This window comes from Diospyros lotus, chromosome 3 (genome assembly GCF_014633365.1).
Source record: "Diospyros lotus cultivar Yz01 chromosome 3, ASM1463336v1, whole genome shotgun sequence".
Lineage (NCBI taxonomy): Eukaryota > Viridiplantae > Streptophyta > Magnoliopsida > Ericales > Ebenaceae > Diospyros > Diospyros lotus.
Window position 1 is genome coordinate 8276391 of NC_068340.1, and position 20039 is coordinate 8296429.

Below are 20039 nucleotides of genomic sequence, written 5' to 3' on the forward strand. Positions count from 1 at the left end.
CCCAAAAGATATCCAATTGGTGTTGTTTCCTTCCTTACACTATCCTCGATATGTACTAACTTCTTTGGGCTCTCGGGGTATTACATTCTCTCCCCCTTAAGCACATGACGTCCTCGTCATGCGACCTTATAACTGGTCCCAGATCTCCCCCCGATGCATGGCCGATGTGGGATTCGCCTAAGGTGCCTACACGCACCCCTCTCAGGGACTCAGCCTCCTCGCTGAGGTTTACCCCACCACCGCGCTCAAAGGCTTGGGGGTCGGCTCTGATATCACCTGTAACATCCCGATAGAGCAATAGGAAGGACCGGAACAACTTATCCTGATGAACCTACATGAACTTCCCAGGGGGGTCACCCATCCTTGGATTACCCCAGGTCAAGCATGCTTAACTTGGGAGTTCTTTGCCAACATTCAGCCCAAAAAGTATCCAGCTGATGTTGTTTCCTTCTTTACACTATTCTCGATATATACTAACTTCTCTGGACTCTCGGGGTATTACAAAACATGTCTACATAATTAACGCCCTTTTTTTTATATGCCTTCTAACAACTAATTAATCTTGTTTTGAATCTTTTAATGACACTGTAGAATATGTTAGCTTAAGGGGGGGGGGGGAGTGAATTAAGCTTTTTCACCCTTAAAAAAAAACTTAAATCAAAAGGAAATTAAAAATTTAACACACTCAATGTAGAGTGGTTCAGCTTAAAAGCCTAGTTCACTACCTTAACTCCCCATCAAGGATTTTGACAAACCAATTTTACCTTGGTAGCTTTTAAGCAGGCTTAACTATTAACCTTTACGCAACGACTTTTTAACCTTGGTTTAGCCACAACTAACAAATTTCACAGTGAAATATGGAAAATATTTTTCAAGAGAAGAGACAAGTATTACAAATAATCAGGAAATTCTCTTAACAACATAGAGATATAAAGAAAAATGATGAATTTTGGTACACTCTTTTTGAATGGATCAATTAAAAATAGATGTGTAAGCTTGAGAGTAGGAGACTTGAGCTCAGTTAATTGTGTGTAACATTTTAGGCTTTAGCTCCTATTTATAGTCTTTTGGTATTAAACGCAACTGTTGTCCTGTCTTTAACAATTGAAATATCGGTTTTGTGTCACAACTATCATTTTTTATCTCTATAAATCTCAAATAATCAATTAGAAATTTGTAAAATATGCATATGTTGTATGAGGATCATTTAATGCTATGAAAAGTAAAGACATACTCCATTTAATGAGTTATAATGGCTACATTTTTCAAAATTTATCACATGTTACTCGATTACAAACTAGACATTACAGGACTAAGTTTGATCTTTACTCGAATATATACATTTTGTAATCGATTAATTTTACTACTTGTTCGAGTACAAATATCTGATATTTTTAAAGATAACCAATTACAAATGTAGGCTTAGTTGAGTAATGATGAAGTATACTCGACTAAATAAGTCTTTGTATTCGAGTATATAATGCATCTCTTTGTCAAGTTAAAAATAATCGAGTAATGGATCTTGTAATTGAGTAATGATTAATTCATACTCGAGTAAAATGTCTTTGCAATCGAGTATATATATATATATATAATTTGAAGAATCTGTTGGATTCTAGAATGTTTCTACAATCGAATACTTATTTTTGTAATTGAGTGAAGATCTCTTTATACTCGAGTAGATTCTTTTTGTCATCGAGTAAACATAGGTTGAAATAAGTGAAATATCTAAATCTTAAGTTTAATCAAGTAAGAAACTTTGTATTCGAGTAATGATCTTTTTGTAATCGAGTAGATAGTGCTTTGTAATCGAGTAAATAAAGAATTTTTGTGTGACTCAAATATAATCGCACACGTACTCCCAGACATCCAAAGACTCACTCATAAGGTACAAGTCACCGGAAGACTCGAGAACGAAGGTCCTTGGAGCATGCTTAATTCGCACATCATGTGCACGCCACATGACTATGTTAGGACTAACGGGTCTCTGACCCTTTGAATTCTAGGATTTTTTTTTCTAGACTCGAACTTTTTCTCTCCACCCTTTTGAAGACCTCACCTACACACTTTATAATCGAATCATACTCCCACTTGATACACCCATCCGAGTATCCCTTTTCCAAATATCCACAGCACTCACTCAAGATATTCACTCGCACATCATCATCCCCTACTTACCTCTTCGTATCACATTTGCATATGCCTCTTGCATTCTTTTTCGTGGCATCCTTTGACATAAGCATTAAAAGGCCCGCACAATAGATATTTTCACGTGCCTTTTAACTGTCTTCTGTCTTGTAGACCACCTCAGAAGACTCATCCGCAAACCACCTCAGAAGACTTATCAGTAGACCCTCTTTGAAGACTCATTTGCGGAACCCTTCCGTAGTTTCTTTCGCGGACATACATTTGTGTACATGTCACATCTAGAGACCCTTTCTATAAGACTCTTTTGTGAAACTCTTCTTACTCTCTTGGACAATGAGTTGAGTCCTATGGCTGTTGACCTCCCCCAACAAACTCCTATTCACTTGTTTCACTTGGCCTTGTCAACTGTTTATCGAGCTTTCCTCACGTACAAATTCAATCGTTGTAATTTGATAACAACAAAATTAAATTATAACAAAATTAAAAATTTAATAATTACATCAAAATAAATTAAAATATAATAATTAATTTATTATACAATATAAAAATTCTAAGATTCATGATGTTATTCATACTTTTAAACACGCTCTCATGAACTTATAGACCGGAGCGGAAGGGCCAATGGGCATGGTATAAAACCCTAGCCCTACTGCCTTCGCTCAAGTTGTGTCTGCCCTATCTTCTCCGTTCGTGTCTGCGTGAGTCCCAAGCGAAACAGAACCAAAGGCGGCACAGAGGAACCCCACGGCGATGGACGCAGACGCATTGGCAAAGGCGTTCGTCGAGCACTACTACACCACCTTCGACGCCAGTCGAGCCGGACTGGCGAACCTCTACCAGGACTCGTCCATGTTAACCTTCGAGGGCCAGAAGATCCAAGGGGCCCAAAATATTGTTGCCAAGCTCACCAGCCTTCCTTTCCAGCAGTGCCAGCACAGCATCACCACCGTAGATTGCCAGCCGTCTGGCCCTGCCGGCGGAATGCTTGTCTTCGTCAGCGGCAACCTGCAAGTCTCTGGTGAACAGCATGCCCTCAAGTTCAGCCAGGTAATTATATGTTTCGCATCTTGCTTTGTACGTGCGTGTTCGTACCAGCGTTCTGTTGCTTCGATCGGTGATTTTTTTTTTTTTTAAAGATTGATTGATCTTTGAGGAATCGATTTGGCTTTGATTGGTTTGAGGACTCTGCTCTGTATGCTGCTTGTACGCCTTGATGATTTTAACGTTTTGTGATTAGTTTCCGAAAATCTTTACCTGGATCCTATTTGGATGGGATATTCTCTTGCTCTAGTCAGTTCGAGTCCAAATAATGGAAGTTGTTTGTCATATTTTTTTTTTCTGTTGCCTATGTGCATGTGGGTGCGCTTTTTCATGCTTGCATTCTTCTTACTGTACCTCTGTTGTTTTGATCGGTGAAATTTCTTTGAAGATCGGGTGTTCCTTGGTTAAATTTCTAGGTCTGATTTGAGTTCTACGGATTTTAGAACAATTTCTGTGTAGTATTGCATCGGTTTTGATGATTTGGAGGTTCACTTACATCTCATTTTCATTTAATGCTAATTAGGACTATTGGATGTGGTGCTATTAGGATCTCGAGTATCAATTGTGAAACTGTGGAATTGTTATAGATTTTTTTTTTTTTTAGTGATTGATGTAGTTTATTTGGATGTGTGGTGCTTAAACTTCACTTCTTGATGCTTTCTCCAATAGATCTGCTACTTTCAACTTGCCATTTATCATCCATGGGTATGGCTACCTCCTGATTCTGTCTAAAGGATACCATGATATTTTCTGTTTGATCTGCTAGTCTGCTTTTTCTTTTAGTCTAACTTTTCATTTTTTTCCCCTTATCTCCTCTCTTATTTTGGCATGCTATATTATGCCTTTCTAAAGGATATCTTCTGCATCTTTTTGGTCACATTCTATGAATATTAGGGTGGAATGCAAATGCAATGCACCTGATTCCTTCATTGTATATTATAATTGAATAAAACCGTGTAGTTTTTATTTTTTATTAATTGAATGTTATAAAGATTGCCTCTTGTTTGGATGGAGGTTGGGAAGGGGAGGCTCTCTCCCATGTTTGGGAGAGAGTTTTGTAAAGGCTTGGGAGGAGAGTGCAGGGGGGAGGGCGTGATACCCTCCCTTTCCCTTCCATACCCCAATTTAGGTTGTAGGAAAGAGAAAGGATGCACATTGATAAATATTTTTATTTTTTTTTTACTATTTTACCTTTATTATTTTCAAGAAGTCCGGTATCATCCTTAATCTAAAAAATTATATTATTAATTTTTTATAATTTTGCATGAGATATTTTGCATAAGTATTCAAAACAATATGCATATATATATACAATAAATCCAAACCTCTTCCAAATTTTGGATTGTTCCCATCTAATGCAAAAAGACTAAACATATTTTGTAGCTTGTATTTTGTGTTGAAAGTAAATGGTATACTGATCACTTTGTTTTTATTATTCTACTGCTTTGTTTCTTCCATTATTTATTCAAAGTAAGTTAAATTACGCTCCTTCATGTTTTATTCTTTCCAAACAAGTGGAGAATAACAAATTTTACACTTTCTGTTACCTTTTGCTTTGTTTCACTACGTACCATTTTGCTTCATAACCCACTGCTCTCCTAATCAAAAGAAGGGAAAAAACCCAACATGGATAAATTCTTTGGTATAGTTAATTACTTAATGTTGAGAACCAAGAGTGTATGGAAAAAAAGGAATTGTTTGGATAAATGCATTACTAAAATAATTTTATATATTCATCCTTATAGAAGATAAGGCCATAGATAGAAATGAATGGAATCTAGAGTTCATGTAGCCTATCCCACATAGTGGGATAAAGGCTTAGTATCTTGTTTGTTGTTGTATCCTTAAATAGTTATTAACTTATTAAAGAGTGAATATTTTTGGAATTGAAAATTTTAACAAAGCTTTACATACCAAACTCATCTCTCCGCTAAACAGTAACGATATTGTGACAAGGAGAGTTGTACCTTTTCTTGATTCTAAAATTTACGAAATGAATAGTGGCTTGCACCTGTTAATGGATGTTTTTACTCATAAATATTATGTACTAATTGGTCCTTACATTTATTCCTTTCAATATGTGATGTATATATTAATGTTTTCATTTAAATTAATTTTTCAATAGTGTGGATTTTAGCACTTTCAGCATATCAGTCCCATTCAAATTGTTCAACTTTCAGAAATTCAAACTTTTCTGAAATGCTTGGCATGTGCATTTATCATTAAAGTCTTTGACCTCTGGATAGAAAAGAAGAGAAAAGCGTTTGACATTTGTCAACTTATACATATACTGTTCTTTCTGTTCATTTAGGCATTCAGCTCAGTGTTTCTGTTCTAACCTTTGGAAGTTTAAAAATTGCCATAGTCAACTGATATTCTCCGTTCCTTTTTTCAAGGAGAATCCACTATAAAAAGCCATTCAATTAAGAACCATATATTTCTTTTCAATATCCCTTTTTGTGGTTTGTATTTCTCAAAATTTAATTTTTGGAATAGACCATTAAGTATGTCTTTCTTTTCATTTCCAACATGCCTAGCTTGTGATGCTTTGGTTATCTTTTTCTATTTTGATATGGTGAATCTATTGAAACTCCTACTGCATGCCTAGATATTTTCTATTGCGTACAAAAGGATGATATCACATAAACTTTTGGGTGCTTTTTCCTCTATTAAATGCAACAATTGGTATATGTCCTTTGTCTATATATGAACAAGGTAAGAAGGATGGATATAGGCACATAATACATGTTAAGTTACCATTACTCTTCAAAGCGAACGCCTGTTTCGTGCACTTGAGATATGTATTCCAATTCTAGATTACAAAGACCAAAAAAAAAAAAAAAAAAAAAAAAAAAGATATGTGCCCTAATTCTAGTTACACATTATCAATAAATATATTAGGATTAGCTTGTACATACCCATGTGTTTTGTCAAAAATAAAAAGAAAGACAAAAATATGATGCAGGTCAAACGTTGAAAGGTTACCCCTCTATAGTTTAATCTGTTTTTTGTGCAAGTAAAAAATGGGTTATGTGTCATTGTTTTTCTATCGATTATGTTACGAGTGGTTTATTTTGCACACTTGTTTCAAGGATCATGGGTTTTTGTGGTGGAATTCAATTCCCATGCAAAATCATATAGAGGTGAAGTGTAATTTATACTTGCACAAAAATAGAGGAGTTTTCTAAGTTATATGCTAGTTTGTAAAAAGTTTTGCTTTAAATAAATGGAAGGTTATTTCAAAAACATAAAATTAGCTACATCCTTGTGTTGTCCTTGGCCATAGGAATTTGATGGAGTCAACAAGTAGATCTATATCTAATACAAGATGCTTGGACTAAAAGTCCAAGCAACATTGAAGATTGGGCATTAGTACAAGTTGATGTGAGCATGCCAGCATGATCCATTTGAAATATAAGGATGGCACTTGACAAGGACACAATAACATATCAATACATAATCCAATATGCATGCATAAAAATTATATCTGTTGATTCATCATTCTTATTAAAAGTTGTGGCATGCATCATGTCTCTCTGAGAGGGCACGACTTTGATCTTCATGTTAACACGTCCCTCTACTGCTTCATGTGTTTTTCCTTGTGCCTGCCTTGTTAGGTGGATGATGGTGCATAATTCTTCATACTCTCTACCTATTTAGATTATGCTTCTTGTGTGATTCCAGGTACTAGTATGTGAGGTAGCACAAAGAACTCTTATCTTGTTTTGAAAATTGAGCTGCAATTAAGCAAGGTAATGCATATGGTATCTACCATGACCATAGTTACCGGATTCCTTCCTACCCCCGGGAACCGTGATCCATATCATATGTTTCTAACTGTGGTTCTTTTGTGTCCTTAGATCACAAGGAACATGATCTAGATCCCCAAGAATGGGGATTCCAAGTAGTGCATGAGTTTAGTTGAAACAATTATACACTAGGGAAGAAACTTAAAGTAACAATAATATTCAAGAAAATTAGAGAAAAGAAAACTTGCCCACATCACTTTCTTGTATATTTTATTGCATTTTGAATTATATTTAGACTTACTTTGTTTCATAGTTGTCAAAGCAAGGAGCATTGGAGCTCAACAAGAGGTGCTTGACCGCTTGGAGCCTAGGCACAAGGTGCAAGGCGAAGCATAGGCTTCAAGCACTTAAGGGGCATAAATATTAAAGATATAAACAACAACAACAATAACAACATATCCAGCCTTTATTCCACTATGTGGGGTCGGCTACATGAATTCTAGACTTCCATGTATTTCTGTCTTTTGTCATATCCTCATTTAGATCCATATATTTCATATCAAATTTTAATGTCTCTCGCAAAGTCTTCTTGGGTCTACCTCTACCTCTTTTTGTGACTAATTCTTCCATTTCATCAACTCTCCTCACAGGAGCGTCTCTTAGTCTCCTTCTCACATGACCAAACCATCTTAGTCTAGTCTCTCTCATCTTTTCCTCGATTGGCACTACTCCTACCTTATTACGAATAACTTCATTTCTAATTTTATCCTTTCTTGTATGTCCGCACATCCATCTTAACATCCTCATCTCCGCTACACTCGTCTTTTGTTCATGCTGGTATTTGACTGCCCAACATTCTGAGCCATACAACAAGACTGGTCTTATAGCTGTCCTATAAAATTTTTCTTTCAATTTTAATGGGAATTTACCATCACATAACACTCCCGATGCATTTCTCCATTTTAGCCAACCTGCCTTAATTCTATGTGCGACATCCTCGTGGATTTCTCCATCTTTTTGAATCACTGATCCCAAATATCGAAAATGGTCTTTTCTTTGTAAGATTTGGTCTTCTAATTTTTTTATAACATCATCCACTCTTGCATTTTTATTAAATTTGCATTCCATATATTCTGTTTTCTTTTTACTTAATTTAAATCCCTTAGATTCTAAATTGTTTCTCCACAACTCAAGCTTAGCGTTCACTCATTCTTTTGTTTCATCCACCAACACTATGTCGTCTGCAAATAGCATACACCATGGCACATCTGTCTGAATATCTTTAGTGAGTTCATCAATTACTAAGGCAAATAAGTATGGACTTAGTGCAGGACCTTGATGCAGTCCTATTGTAGTTGTAAATGGTTTAGTATCCCCTCCGCATGTTCTGATCCTTGTCTCTACACCATGATACATGTCCTTAAGGGCTTGTATATAGGCTATTTTGACTCCTTTCTTCTCTAAAATCTTCCATAATACTTCTCTAGGGACCCTATCATAGGCCTTTTCTAGATCTATAAACACCATATGTAGGTCCTTCTGATGATCTCGATACCTTTCCATTAGACGTCTCAGTAAATATATAGCTTCCATTGTTGACCTACCAGGCATGAAACCAAACTGATTTTTTGACACCTTTGTTTCCTTTTTGAGCCTCTGCTCTATTACTCTCTCCCAGAGTTTCATGGTATGACTCATTAACTTAAGACAATTATATATAGTATTATATATAGTAGCGGAGATGAGGATGCTAAGATGGATGTGCGGCCACACAAGGAAAGATAAAATTAGAAATGAGGTTATTCGTAATAAGGTAGGAGTAGTGCCAATCGAGGAGAAGATGTGCGAGAGATGGTTTGGTCATGTGAGAAGAAGACCAACAGATGCTCCAGTGAGGAGAATTGATGAAATGGAACAATTAGTCATAAAGAGATAAAGGCAGACCTAAGAAGACTTTGTGAGAGATATTAAAGTTTAATATGAAATGTATGGGTCTAAATGAAGATATGACAAAAGACAAAAATACATGGAATTCTATAATTCATGTAGCCCACCCCACATAGTGGGATAAAGGCTGGATATGTTATTGTTGTTGTTGTAAAAAGAAACAGGGAAACATAAAGAGAACAGAAAAGAAATTAGTTGAAATGAAAATGAAAAAAAAAAGAAGAGAAATTGAATTCATGTTTTCTATTCAATACTTATATATAAATTAGTTGAAACTTAAAAAAACAAAAAAAATGGGAGAGAATTGAAACAGAAAGCAAAATAGCAGTCTGATGCTCACTGTAGCACCACACAGAAAAATCTTATGTAAAACACCACAAACCAACAGCGAATACAAAATAGGTCTCCATAGGATGCTCTACAGCCTCTAGCGACCCTGAGAAAAAAGCAGGTGGCCAGTGGAGAATCTCACGTGTCCACATGCGCCACCTGTATGTTGGCATGCGAGACTCATTTGCATATGACTGCTGGTGTATTAGAGCTCCAACGGCCACTAACAACCATGCCTTTTACCAATCTACAAGTATATGCACTGATATCAACAAGAAACTAACTATGCAATGACAAATCGAGCAAAAGATTTATGATGTCCCAAAAAAAGAAAAAAAACATTAAGAGGTTTAAGGTCTTTACAGAAAAGGTGCATGAAGTGCGTGCTTCATGCGCCTTTGCGTTGCCTTTTTAAGGGCTCCCTGACTCATATCCATGCTGTGGAACATAGGGCTGTGCCTTGAGTCCAAGCGTGCCTTTGACAATTATGTTTCTTTTGCATAGGAACATTCCATAAGTTGTACAAGAACATAGAAAAGAATTCAAAACAAAACAAAACAAACCAACTCCTATAATAGCAAAATATGAATCTGCCTAATTTCAACTTGGATACAACTATAAAATGTACCACAACCTGAAATAATGGACCAATTTAGCCTAACCTCTCCATACTGCAATTATTATACTAATGTACCTCGTACTTGTTCCATACCACAACCTAGAATGTATTATGTTCTTGGCAACTATGACCATAACCATTTATCATAAGGGTGCTTACCATTCCTTTGCAGCTCATCTTGTCCGGGACTGTATAACTATCTACAGTTATCTTGCATGCTCACTATTTTGAGGTGTTTCCTTGATCTTGCTCATGGAACTCTCCATTTAAGCACTTTGCTTTGAAAATCTCTACCAGTAGTGCTGTGGAGGATGTTTTATGGCACCTCCTTGGCTTAGTTGAGGAAACTCTTTTTTCAATTATTTTGTAGGTCATGTGGTCACTTACCAATTTCTCTTTTGATGCATGGATCTGAAGTCTCCTTGTATAGATGCTGTGAGGACATGGACCCCACCAAGAGGTCTTCGTAACTTATTAAAACCAAATGGTTACTCTAGACACTTCTTCCATGCTTTAAGGTTAAAGAGTTGTGTTTACCAAAGCCAAAATCTTTCTCCTTTAGAGGGCCTTACCTCAATCTTTCACATAAGAGAGCGTTAAATTGTGGTTCATTGTGCAGTCACTGACATTTCCAACTTATCTTGATCTCTCACATAAGAGTGTCCAAGTGTGGTTGATTGTGCAGCCACCCACATTTCCAACTGATCTTGATCTCTTACATAAGGGTGTGTCCAAGTGTGGTTCATTGTACAGCCACCAGCATTTCCAAGTTACCTTAGTCTCTCACATAAGAGAGTGTCCAAGTGTGGTTCATTGTGCTTCCACCCGTATTTCCTTTTCCTAAAATGATATTACACTACCACATTTGTGATTCCCCCAGCTATTGGAGTTTCATGCCATGATGAACCATCCCCATCCTCAAAAAGCGACATTTCATACATGCAACTCAAAGCTCATACTTGACTTGTCCCTACATAATTTTAAAATGATTTTACTGTCTATTTTAAATAATTTCTGTGATTCCCCCAATTACTGGAGCTTCATTCCATGATGGACCATCCTCATCCTCAAAAGCAACGTTTCATACATGCAACTCAAAGCATTTTATTGTTTAAAAATAATTTTAACTAATTTTGTTGTTCTATCTAGATAAAAGATTTTTTTTTTTTAGATCTTAGCCTATAATACTTTACCCACTATGTTTTTTTTTTTTTGGAAAAAATTATTGTTACTTTTGAGTTTTCAAAGTTCTATCATGTTTCCATGTGACAATATCAACTATGTGATGGAACATAGTCGTATCAATTATCTTCATCCATTGCCATCTCATGAAATTTTCTATATGAAGATGGTGTTAAATTTTTGTGCTAGAGGGCTGCATCAGACATCTAACGTAAAATTTTACCACATTGTTCTTTTGCATAGATTTATATTGTTAACGTGACTTTTAAAAGTTAATTGACACTATGAATGCTGTGCCACCAATCCTAACTTGGTTAGGATAAGGTGCAGTTGATGATGAATCTTCAAAATTACTTTTTTTAGTTGATGTATTTCTTTTGCATTATTTCATTTTTTAAAATTTTAGTAATAATTGAACATTTGGGATGTTAATTTGGTGGGGAACAACCTGGTTGAAAATACAAAGCAATTTTTAAGGATAAATTATTTTTTAAAAGTTATAAAATTTTTATATCAATCGGTCAGGTTTCTAGGATCCAAGGGGTACCTACTACCTGATGGGGTTGAGGATGGAGTATGTAGTTGATTATCTGATGAGGATGGAGAGGAAAAATGGGATGTGGGGATGGGAAAGGGGTATCCAGTCCATTGTCATTAATTCCATCTCATTGTTGCATCTTTCTTCCCCACTTGTTATCGCTATCTGGCCTTATTAATTATAATTATAAGGTGTTTTGTTTTCATGGTTGGATAATAATTAATGACCTTTGGTTACTGACTTTTACCTGTCCCAATTTCTCCTTTAAGGCGTATTAATGGCCTAATTGAAAAGTACTACTGACCCGATTCCTTAAGGGGAGTAATAATGGACATGTGACAGTCTTCTATTCCATTGTGACTAATAAGCATTAGAACTTCTACCAAGAAAAAAAAAAAGAAAAGCAAACATAAGAACTTCCATTGAGATTTCTTGTGGGGGTGAGCTTAAGATCCAGCTGAGTAAAATTGCAATACGTATTTGTCTCCTATTTCAAGGGAGTGTTTTTGGCATCAGGAAATCTGGCCTTTCCTATAAGGCCTTCTGGAAAAGTGGTTGTTAGAGGTTTATCGCAGATGCTGAGGCCTGTGTTGAAGTGGCTTGTGGCTGGATGTTGTCTTTGGTTAAGTTTAGGTTCACTTTGTGCTTTTGCAAGTTTATGAGGCTATATGAGGAGCTTTTAGCGATATATCTTTTCTAGGTCCGTAGCTGTACTAGAGTTAAATTTTGTCTCTGTAGCTAGTGTGGCCAGGGATATGTGCAAGGTTTTCTCTTAAGGCCTTTTTAGTCTTGGAATAGGAAAGTTGTTAGGAGTGCATGTTTCTGTTTCTTTTGTTACTCTCATCTGGGGTGCATATCATGGCAATGTCCTTGTGATAGTGTGTTACAAAAGCATCCTTAAGATGATGGGTTAGTTGACATGTGTAGGGAGAGCAGTGAGTTAGTGAACTACTTTTTTCTAGTCCCTTTGTGAGAGGGAGGTCTGGAGTTCTGCATCTACTTTGGTTGTCAAGTGGGTTTCAGTGACTTCTATTCTTAATATGAATGCTTATATTCTTGCCTGCATTAGTTGGAGTTGGAGGCATGCTTGACTTGTCACTTCTTTTTACTTGCATTGGTGCTTATGGCACAAGAAAAACAATAAAACTATCCCCGGGGTTGATCATTCATTCTATTTCATTTCACTTTTTTTATTCTCGATTCACTTGTCTGGTGAATGATTTTTAGTTTTCTGTGGATCTTTAAGTAATGTGATGTTTTTTTTCCGTTCCCTCTACAGGGTTTGCTGCCTCTGTTTTATGATATGCATACATAGTACAAATTCTCTGACATCACCATGGAAGTTGTGATATAACCTTTCTGGTGCCTGGAAATGTGGATAGTGACAGTAATGAAAACTTAAATTATCATGAATCATTATTTCTGTTTGGGTGAAAAAAAAAGCTAAAGGTTTGGGTTCATTTATGAGAAAGTTAAGATTTATGCATTATCTTATCAAAATCTCTAGAGATAAGCAAACAAATAAGTTAGGAAAAACAGCAATAGTGAAGGGTATCTAAGTGCTTTTCACTTCTCTCTCCCTTTCTTCGTTTATTCTCCTCTTGTGGTGATTGTACTTGCACTTTATTATCGAGTCAATTACAAAAGCATTCACAACTTAGTTCGGTTTCATTCTCCCAGAATGTGATTCTAGTTTGTAAATTGAAATGCTTTGTCTATAATAGTTTTGTTGAGCTAAAGTTTCTCCTTTTTGTTTCTTAACCTGGTTGAATAAGGATACCACTCCCAATTGCCTTTACTTGCAATTCCCAGCAAAATTATGGATACAAAAGATGCACCTCCTGTATGTGAATGATTACCAGTATCCCTCCTTGTCAATTGGTCATCCTGGTTTTATTTCCTTGCAACCTTCAGCACCATTGGCAATCACTATATCTTGCTTTCTTCTTGCTTTCTTTAGAGAATATAATAGCCATAATCTTTACAAATTCCACATTATAGTAAAATGCCAAAACACCAAGGAACATGCGTATAAATCTCCTTTCTTACATAACTTTGCTTTCCTGCATTTGCTACTTTGCCTATTTTAGGAACAGGAACAAATAGAAATGCCTTAGTCCAATCAGTGCCTGGCATAATGGCTAATATTGCAGTTTGATTAGCGTGTTAATATCTGGTCCTGCCAAATGATTGTTTCATCTAATTACAAAGAAAAATGAACTTATTTATCAATCTGAATGTTATAGATTACTGTAAGCTGGCTTCATTTACTTATTATTTTTGCTACACATAATTATTTAACCCAAAATCTTCTTTCTCCAGATGTTCCATCTAATGCCAACACCCCAAGGTAGCTTCTATGTGTTCAATGACATTTTCCGATTGAATTATGCATGAAGATGGTGGAGCAGACGGTTTAAAGTACAAATGATGGTGAATACATGCTGCCAAATGTTTTGCAACCAATTTGGTTTGCCTGTTAGAACAGTCATAGACTTCTAAAATTATTCTGCTCATCATTTCATTTGTGGTTGGTTATGCTCACAAGAGTTCATAGCGTGGAATCATCCAATCCAATGATTGGGGGAAACTTCTTTTTTTTTTTTTTTTTCTTTTTCTTTGTGTAATTGCATGAATTGATGAGTGATTCCTTGTCATATTTGCGTAGTTTTCATTACTGTCTTTATGTTGGGTGCTTCAGGGTTATGTTACCTTGAGTGCAAAGAAAATGCGTGGTATAAACACCCAGCATAAACTCTCTAATGTCAATTCATTGCATTTCAAGTGACCGTTTAAGGGTTCATTGTTGTTCTAGCACTATCTAGCCCCCGTCCTTAATGTTTTTCCATGGTAGTGTTAACATTGAATGCTATTCTGCTTTGTTTTAAAAGTTGAAAATGCCTTTTGAGTAGATCCATCACGCGTGCCCAACATATGGACAAGGTTTTTTCTCTATGAACCCTGCTGTTAAGTGGATCCATGTAGAAGTCCTCAGACTTGGTAGTTAAAGCCCGAGAGATGTGAGGAAATGCTTGAATCAATCAAAGAAGAGGTGGTGATGCATACCTGGACATGACATGATCTACCATGGCAGCCAAAGAAGTCTTAACTCAAGCAAAAGCTATTGTTGAAAGTAGACTTAAAAGGAATATTTGTCTTGTTGCCAAACTCCTTTCCCCAGTACCACCTATATTGGTGCTTACCGTGAACAACAAATCAAACAAGACGCTGGAATTATTGTAAGCGTAACCCCCAAAGTACATATTTGCAACATTTGAAACACATCCAGGAATATTATCTCAGTCCTCTTTGTCCAAACCCAAGGGCAAATCCAACTGGGTCATCTCTGGAATTCTGAGAGGAGAGAACTGTTGTTGCCTATCAGATGACTCTGTCTCTTTGTCGCCATTCCGAGCATTTTTAATAGGGCGCTTTAGCAGACCTGCTAGCATGCCACCTAAGCTTTTGAAAGGGTGATTCAGTCCATCTTTAAGTCTAAGAACAAGAGAAACCTCAGATAGCTGCCACACAACAGTAAGGGCAATCATTGCCGAAAGAAGGCAATGGGTAACAAAATTCTGTCTCTTAATCTTCCCAAGTTCTTTAGCTATCTCTTCGTTTCCACCACTCTCATCATTAGCAGCCTTACTCTCTGTCCCACCTCCAACAAGTGCAGGGGAATGGGGGGAGTCCTCCTGATCCGCTGGTGCTTTGTGTTGCTGGATTTTGCCGTCCCCCTCTAAAGTTTCCAACTGTTGATATAATAGATGATGAAGGGCATATAAACTTCAGTGTTACTTCCACAACAATAAAAGGCCAGTTCAATTTACTAATGTATATATATATATATATATATAGCATCTTTAAATGCTTTCTTTTGATATATAATTAAGTACTCGGTGGATCTGTAAGTGCCTGCTCAAAAGGAAGATTAGGTGGCAATGAAGGATCATTCATTGGTTTGGGATCCTTTTGGAGGCTAAAGCCTAGTAGTTATTGTGGTTTTTTATGCTGATGGTAATATGCAGGAGGAGGAGAAGAAAGAAGAAAGAAGAAAGAAGGAAGAAAAGTAGAACAGCATTTCCTTTTCAATTCAATATGCAGAAGTTGCATTCAAACTACAAATGACTCAGCCTTGCTTTCTGATTACGTATTTCAATACAGCTAAAGCGAGTAGTTCAGAGATGGAAAAATTTGCAGTAATCCAAACAAAACGCAACAAGATCGAGAATTCAGATTCCAATTCCAATAAGCAGTAGAAAAAACATTATTCAAAAGCTGATAATGCCCCCACAGTATTTCATGCTTTGTTAGCCAGAATATGCCTATAAATCGTACTAATTTGTTAAACCAGTTCTCATAAAAAAAGAAAAGAAAAGTTTGTTAAATTAGTTACCGATTCGGATCTGCACACAGGAGATTGACGACTGCACATGTATAAATAAATATTTGGATATTTGTTCTTTTCAATACGGTAAAATTCAAAATACAAATCAAGAAATCCGGGGAATTCCATCAATTATACAGCAAATAGGCGTAATTAAGAAGAGAGAGATCAAGGCTTTCCAGCGCACACAACGTGACTACGGAAGCCCCAACTGGAGAGCCTGCAGGATCAAAAGCATCCACACAGAAATACAGAGAGAGAAATTACCTCAGAAAGCAATCGACGGAGGAGGAGGAGGCGGTGGCCGTCACCGTCGTCGTCGTCGTTGGATTTCTTCGCTCTTTGCTCTTCCATTAGGCGCTGGATTGCTAGCTGCACCAACTCCACCTTCTCCTTCGATACCTCCATCGCCACCTGAGTTAAGAATTTCAATTCCACTTCTATCCCGAAATAACAATTTTGATTGGGAAAATAACAACAATATCATTATCATGCAATATTGACCGACCGATAGTTCCATTTGATTCAGATAAATGCTAAAACGCCCAGCGCCGCCAAGCTTACTAGCTTATTTTGCGACGAGTTACGAACAAATTTAAATAAAATAAAAATACCGACTTTTCATGCTATTTTAAATTAAGAAAATGTTTAATCTTATAACAAAAATTATCAAAAATTTGTTATTACCTTTAAGCTTGGTTTAACGGTTGAACTAAACCCTCTGCGCTGGGTTCCCTAGAATAGTACTGGGAAAAAGAATCAGTTTTTTTTTTTTTTACCTGAAGTGTGAGATTTGTTCGACTAATCTTCAGGGGCAGGTGACCTTCCCCCTTGATGCACCATCCGGATAAGTCTGGATGCGGACACAATCTATACACACCCAGAACTAGACATTCAATGCAGTCCATGCGAGACTTAAATCTTTCAGCAAGTCATCACACTGATTCGAACACTGATACTCCATATAAAACTCTAGGTGCTTTACCACTACACCACGTCTGTGGGAGCATTAGTATTTCTATTGTTATTGTTGTAGTTTGTCGTTCGAGAGAGAGTTCTCCCAAAGAAGGCTTTCTTCTGGAAAATGTGTTCTCCTGGAGATGGAGTATTCTCCTAGAAAAGTTCTCCCAAACAACTCAACAAGGAAGTCCTCATAGAGAACCACTGTAACACCTCACTTTTTCGGGGTCATTGCTCTCAAACTTAGAGGAAAATACTTCTCGTCGAAAAGTTCTTTGAATCGATCCCAGGTGACGTATGATGCCCTAGCTCGCGGGGTCATTGCTCGCTTAACTTCCTTCCACCATCTGTGATACGCGCTCTGGATCTCTAATACCAATTGATGTGAACCCGTGATGGAATGAAGCCAAAGGAACCCACAAAAGATTGAAACGAACCCCAGAAAAGTCAAAATCGGATATAAGACAAATAATTCTCGACCCGTTGATTCACGAACCAAGAACCTAGATTATGTTAAAATCTAGACTCGTTGATATGCGAAAACAAGAACCAAGAATTGTGTTGTTGAATGCCACAAAGTTTGTCCAGATCTTTGATAAGTTCAGGATTTGAACGCCACAAAGAAATCACTCCTTTGATAAGTTCGAAGCTATGTTCATTGAAGAACAATATAGAAAAGAGAAATCTCTCAAATTCAATTCATAATCTTCTCTCTCTTTTTCACAATGGAAAAGCCTTTAAATAGGAAAAAATAATTAAATCCTAATTCTACTTCAAAACTAATAAAAATCCAAAACCTAGTCATAAACTAAATCCTAAATCTAATGGGTTTTATTTAGCCCACTCCAAATAGAAGTAGGAATAACAAAAGTAACCCAATCCAACTACAAGTTGGATTAATAAAACTAACCTAATCCAAATCCAACTATAAGTTGGAATAATAAAACTAACTCAATCCTAAATTATATAGGAAATAAGTAAATAACTTGCTAAACAATAATCCTAGTAAAAAAGAAATTACTATTCATCCAATTCCAACACGATTGATTGAATTGAGTGATCTGATTGCATCATTGTTAGTTGGCCCTCCATGATTCTCATCAATCTGTCTGCCTTGTCTTGAAGCATGAAGGTGGCACAGTTGACTTTCTTCTCTTCTCCACAATGTAAGTGGTCTAGCACTTCTTCGTTTATTCAATCCAGAATTCTCCTTCGCTGGGGTCCGCTCCAAGTCTCCCTTGAAAAACAGGAGGATTCTGTCGGCGATACATGTCGAGCATGTTGACTGCCCGGCTGTCCTGGGATTGAGTTCCTTATATAAACCCTATCATGCTTCCCATTATTTGCTCCATTTGGTCAAGTCGGTTGCTCCCATTTTCCTGGCTAGTGTTGCCTCCTGGGATGTCACTTGCATTCCCCTCTGCATTGCTAGCTCGCTGATTGGGTGTTCTAGGTCCTACAGCCAACTTCCTTTGGGTACTTACCATCTGAAAAAAAAAATAACATTCTCAATTAGATTACGAAATCTTATCATTCCTTAAAGCTTAACCTTCATCAACTTACAAAGATAATGTACATCTGACTACTCACAAAACGTTCTAGTTAATACACTACCTAGTTCATTAAAGCATAGCTAACGCGCTACATGATTCATTAAGATAATTAAAACATCTTCTAGCTATATCTATTTTGAATTGGACAACTTCCATATCCAGGTGTTCTTTTCTTCCTCGGACTCATAAGGTGGTCCTTCAAGGTCATCTCTAACTTCTTCTATCTCCATCTCATCCTCGGAGTCAGTGTCCTCGAACTCAAGAGGGTTATTTTTGATCCAAAGCACAAGCACATTTTCTTCCTCCTCAGCCTCGATCGGATCTTCCTCTTCTTCTTCAGATTCCTTTACTAACACAGGTACATATAGTTTGCCAATTGTTCACGAATTCACTTACAATAGAGATGGAATTCGAAATTTTTTTCGCCCTGTCGGACCCATTCGACAAAGTCTTGCAGATTGCCTTCTAAAACACTGACGAGCATATTCATTTGAAACTGAATTAAATTAGGCTAGAGACAGTAGCTAGGGGGTTGATTAGTGGTTAATTTTGTAAAAATTTTGTTATAATTATACCCTTCTTTCGATCTTAAAAATGGTTTAAATTAGATATTAATATATATTTTATGATTATATGCAAGTTTAAATTGAAAAATGAATGAAATGAAATTTTAAAGTAAAATTTAATAATAATAATAATAATATATAAAATTATATATAATACATATACATCATTATATGCATGCATGTAATATATATATAATATAATCTAATATATATATGTTCCATGTGTAATACATATATATAATATATAATTTATTAATAACATTAAATTATTATTTTTTTTTTAGGCATGAAGAATTCAAGCCCATGAAGAATTCAAATCCATGAAGAAATCAAATCTATGAAGAAATCAAACCTATGAAGAAATCAAGCCCATGAAAAATTAAAGTCCATGAAGAATTCAAGCCCATGAAGAATTAAGGCCCAATTTGAGCAACCCATGGAAGATATTATTTGGAGAAGGCCCAAGGATTATTTTTAATCCTAATAAAGATTAAAAACCAATTTATAGAAATCTATTTTTATTTTTTATGTGAGAGCTTTATTAGGTGTGTTTTTTAGCTAAAATCCATTTAACTATTAGGTGGATATTATAGCTAAAATCCATTTAACTTTATGAGTGCTTTATTAGGTATGTATTTTAGCTAAAATCCATTTAATATTAGGTGTGTATTATAGCTAAAATCCATTTAACTTTAAGTGTGTGAGTGCCCATTAGATATAATTATGTCTAGTTGAATAATTGAAATTGTGTGGTTTGTATTGCATCTTATGGCCTATAAATAGATCACTTGATTGCATTTGTAAGTGTGATTATTATTCTTGAATAAAAGTTTAGTTGTTTCCTTATAATTCTCTCTTTGAGAATTGTTCTTGTTCTTTCTCATTTTCTTTAGTACTTTCTCTTATAATCTTACTTTTTTTCTTTCTTCTTTTAAATTCTTATGTCATTTATTATTACTTTATTATTCACCGCCTAAATGGCCGGTTAATTTGTGCCTTTAAATTTCTGCAATTTTAAT

The 20039-nt window shown here is 36.0% G+C and overlaps 2 protein-coding genes across 2 annotated transcripts; one reads left to right on the top strand and one right to left on the bottom strand.

Moving 5' to 3' along the window:
- Positions 1-2750: 2750 nt before the first annotated feature.
- LOC127797694 (nuclear transport factor 2B-like) lies at positions 2751-14371 on the top strand. Its single transcript, XM_052330799.1, has 2 exons — positions 2751-3195; positions 13877-14371. The coding sequence occupies exons 1-2, from the start codon at positions 2899-2901 to the stop codon at positions 13949-13951; spliced, it is 372 nt and encodes a 123-aa protein (XP_052186759.1). The 5' UTR covers positions 2751-2898; the 3' UTR covers positions 13952-14371.
- Positions 14146-16423, bottom strand: LOC127797692 (uncharacterized). The gene is made up of 2 exons (XM_052330798.1): positions 16209-16423; positions 14146-15306 (listed from the first exon to the last, which is right to left on the bottom strand). Exons 1-2 carry the CDS (start codon positions 16347-16349, stop codon positions 14854-14856), a joined length of 594 nt encoding a protein of 197 aa, XP_052186758.1. The 5' UTR covers positions 16350-16423; the 3' UTR covers positions 14146-14853.
- Between the last annotated feature and the right edge of the window lie 3616 nt (positions 16424-20039).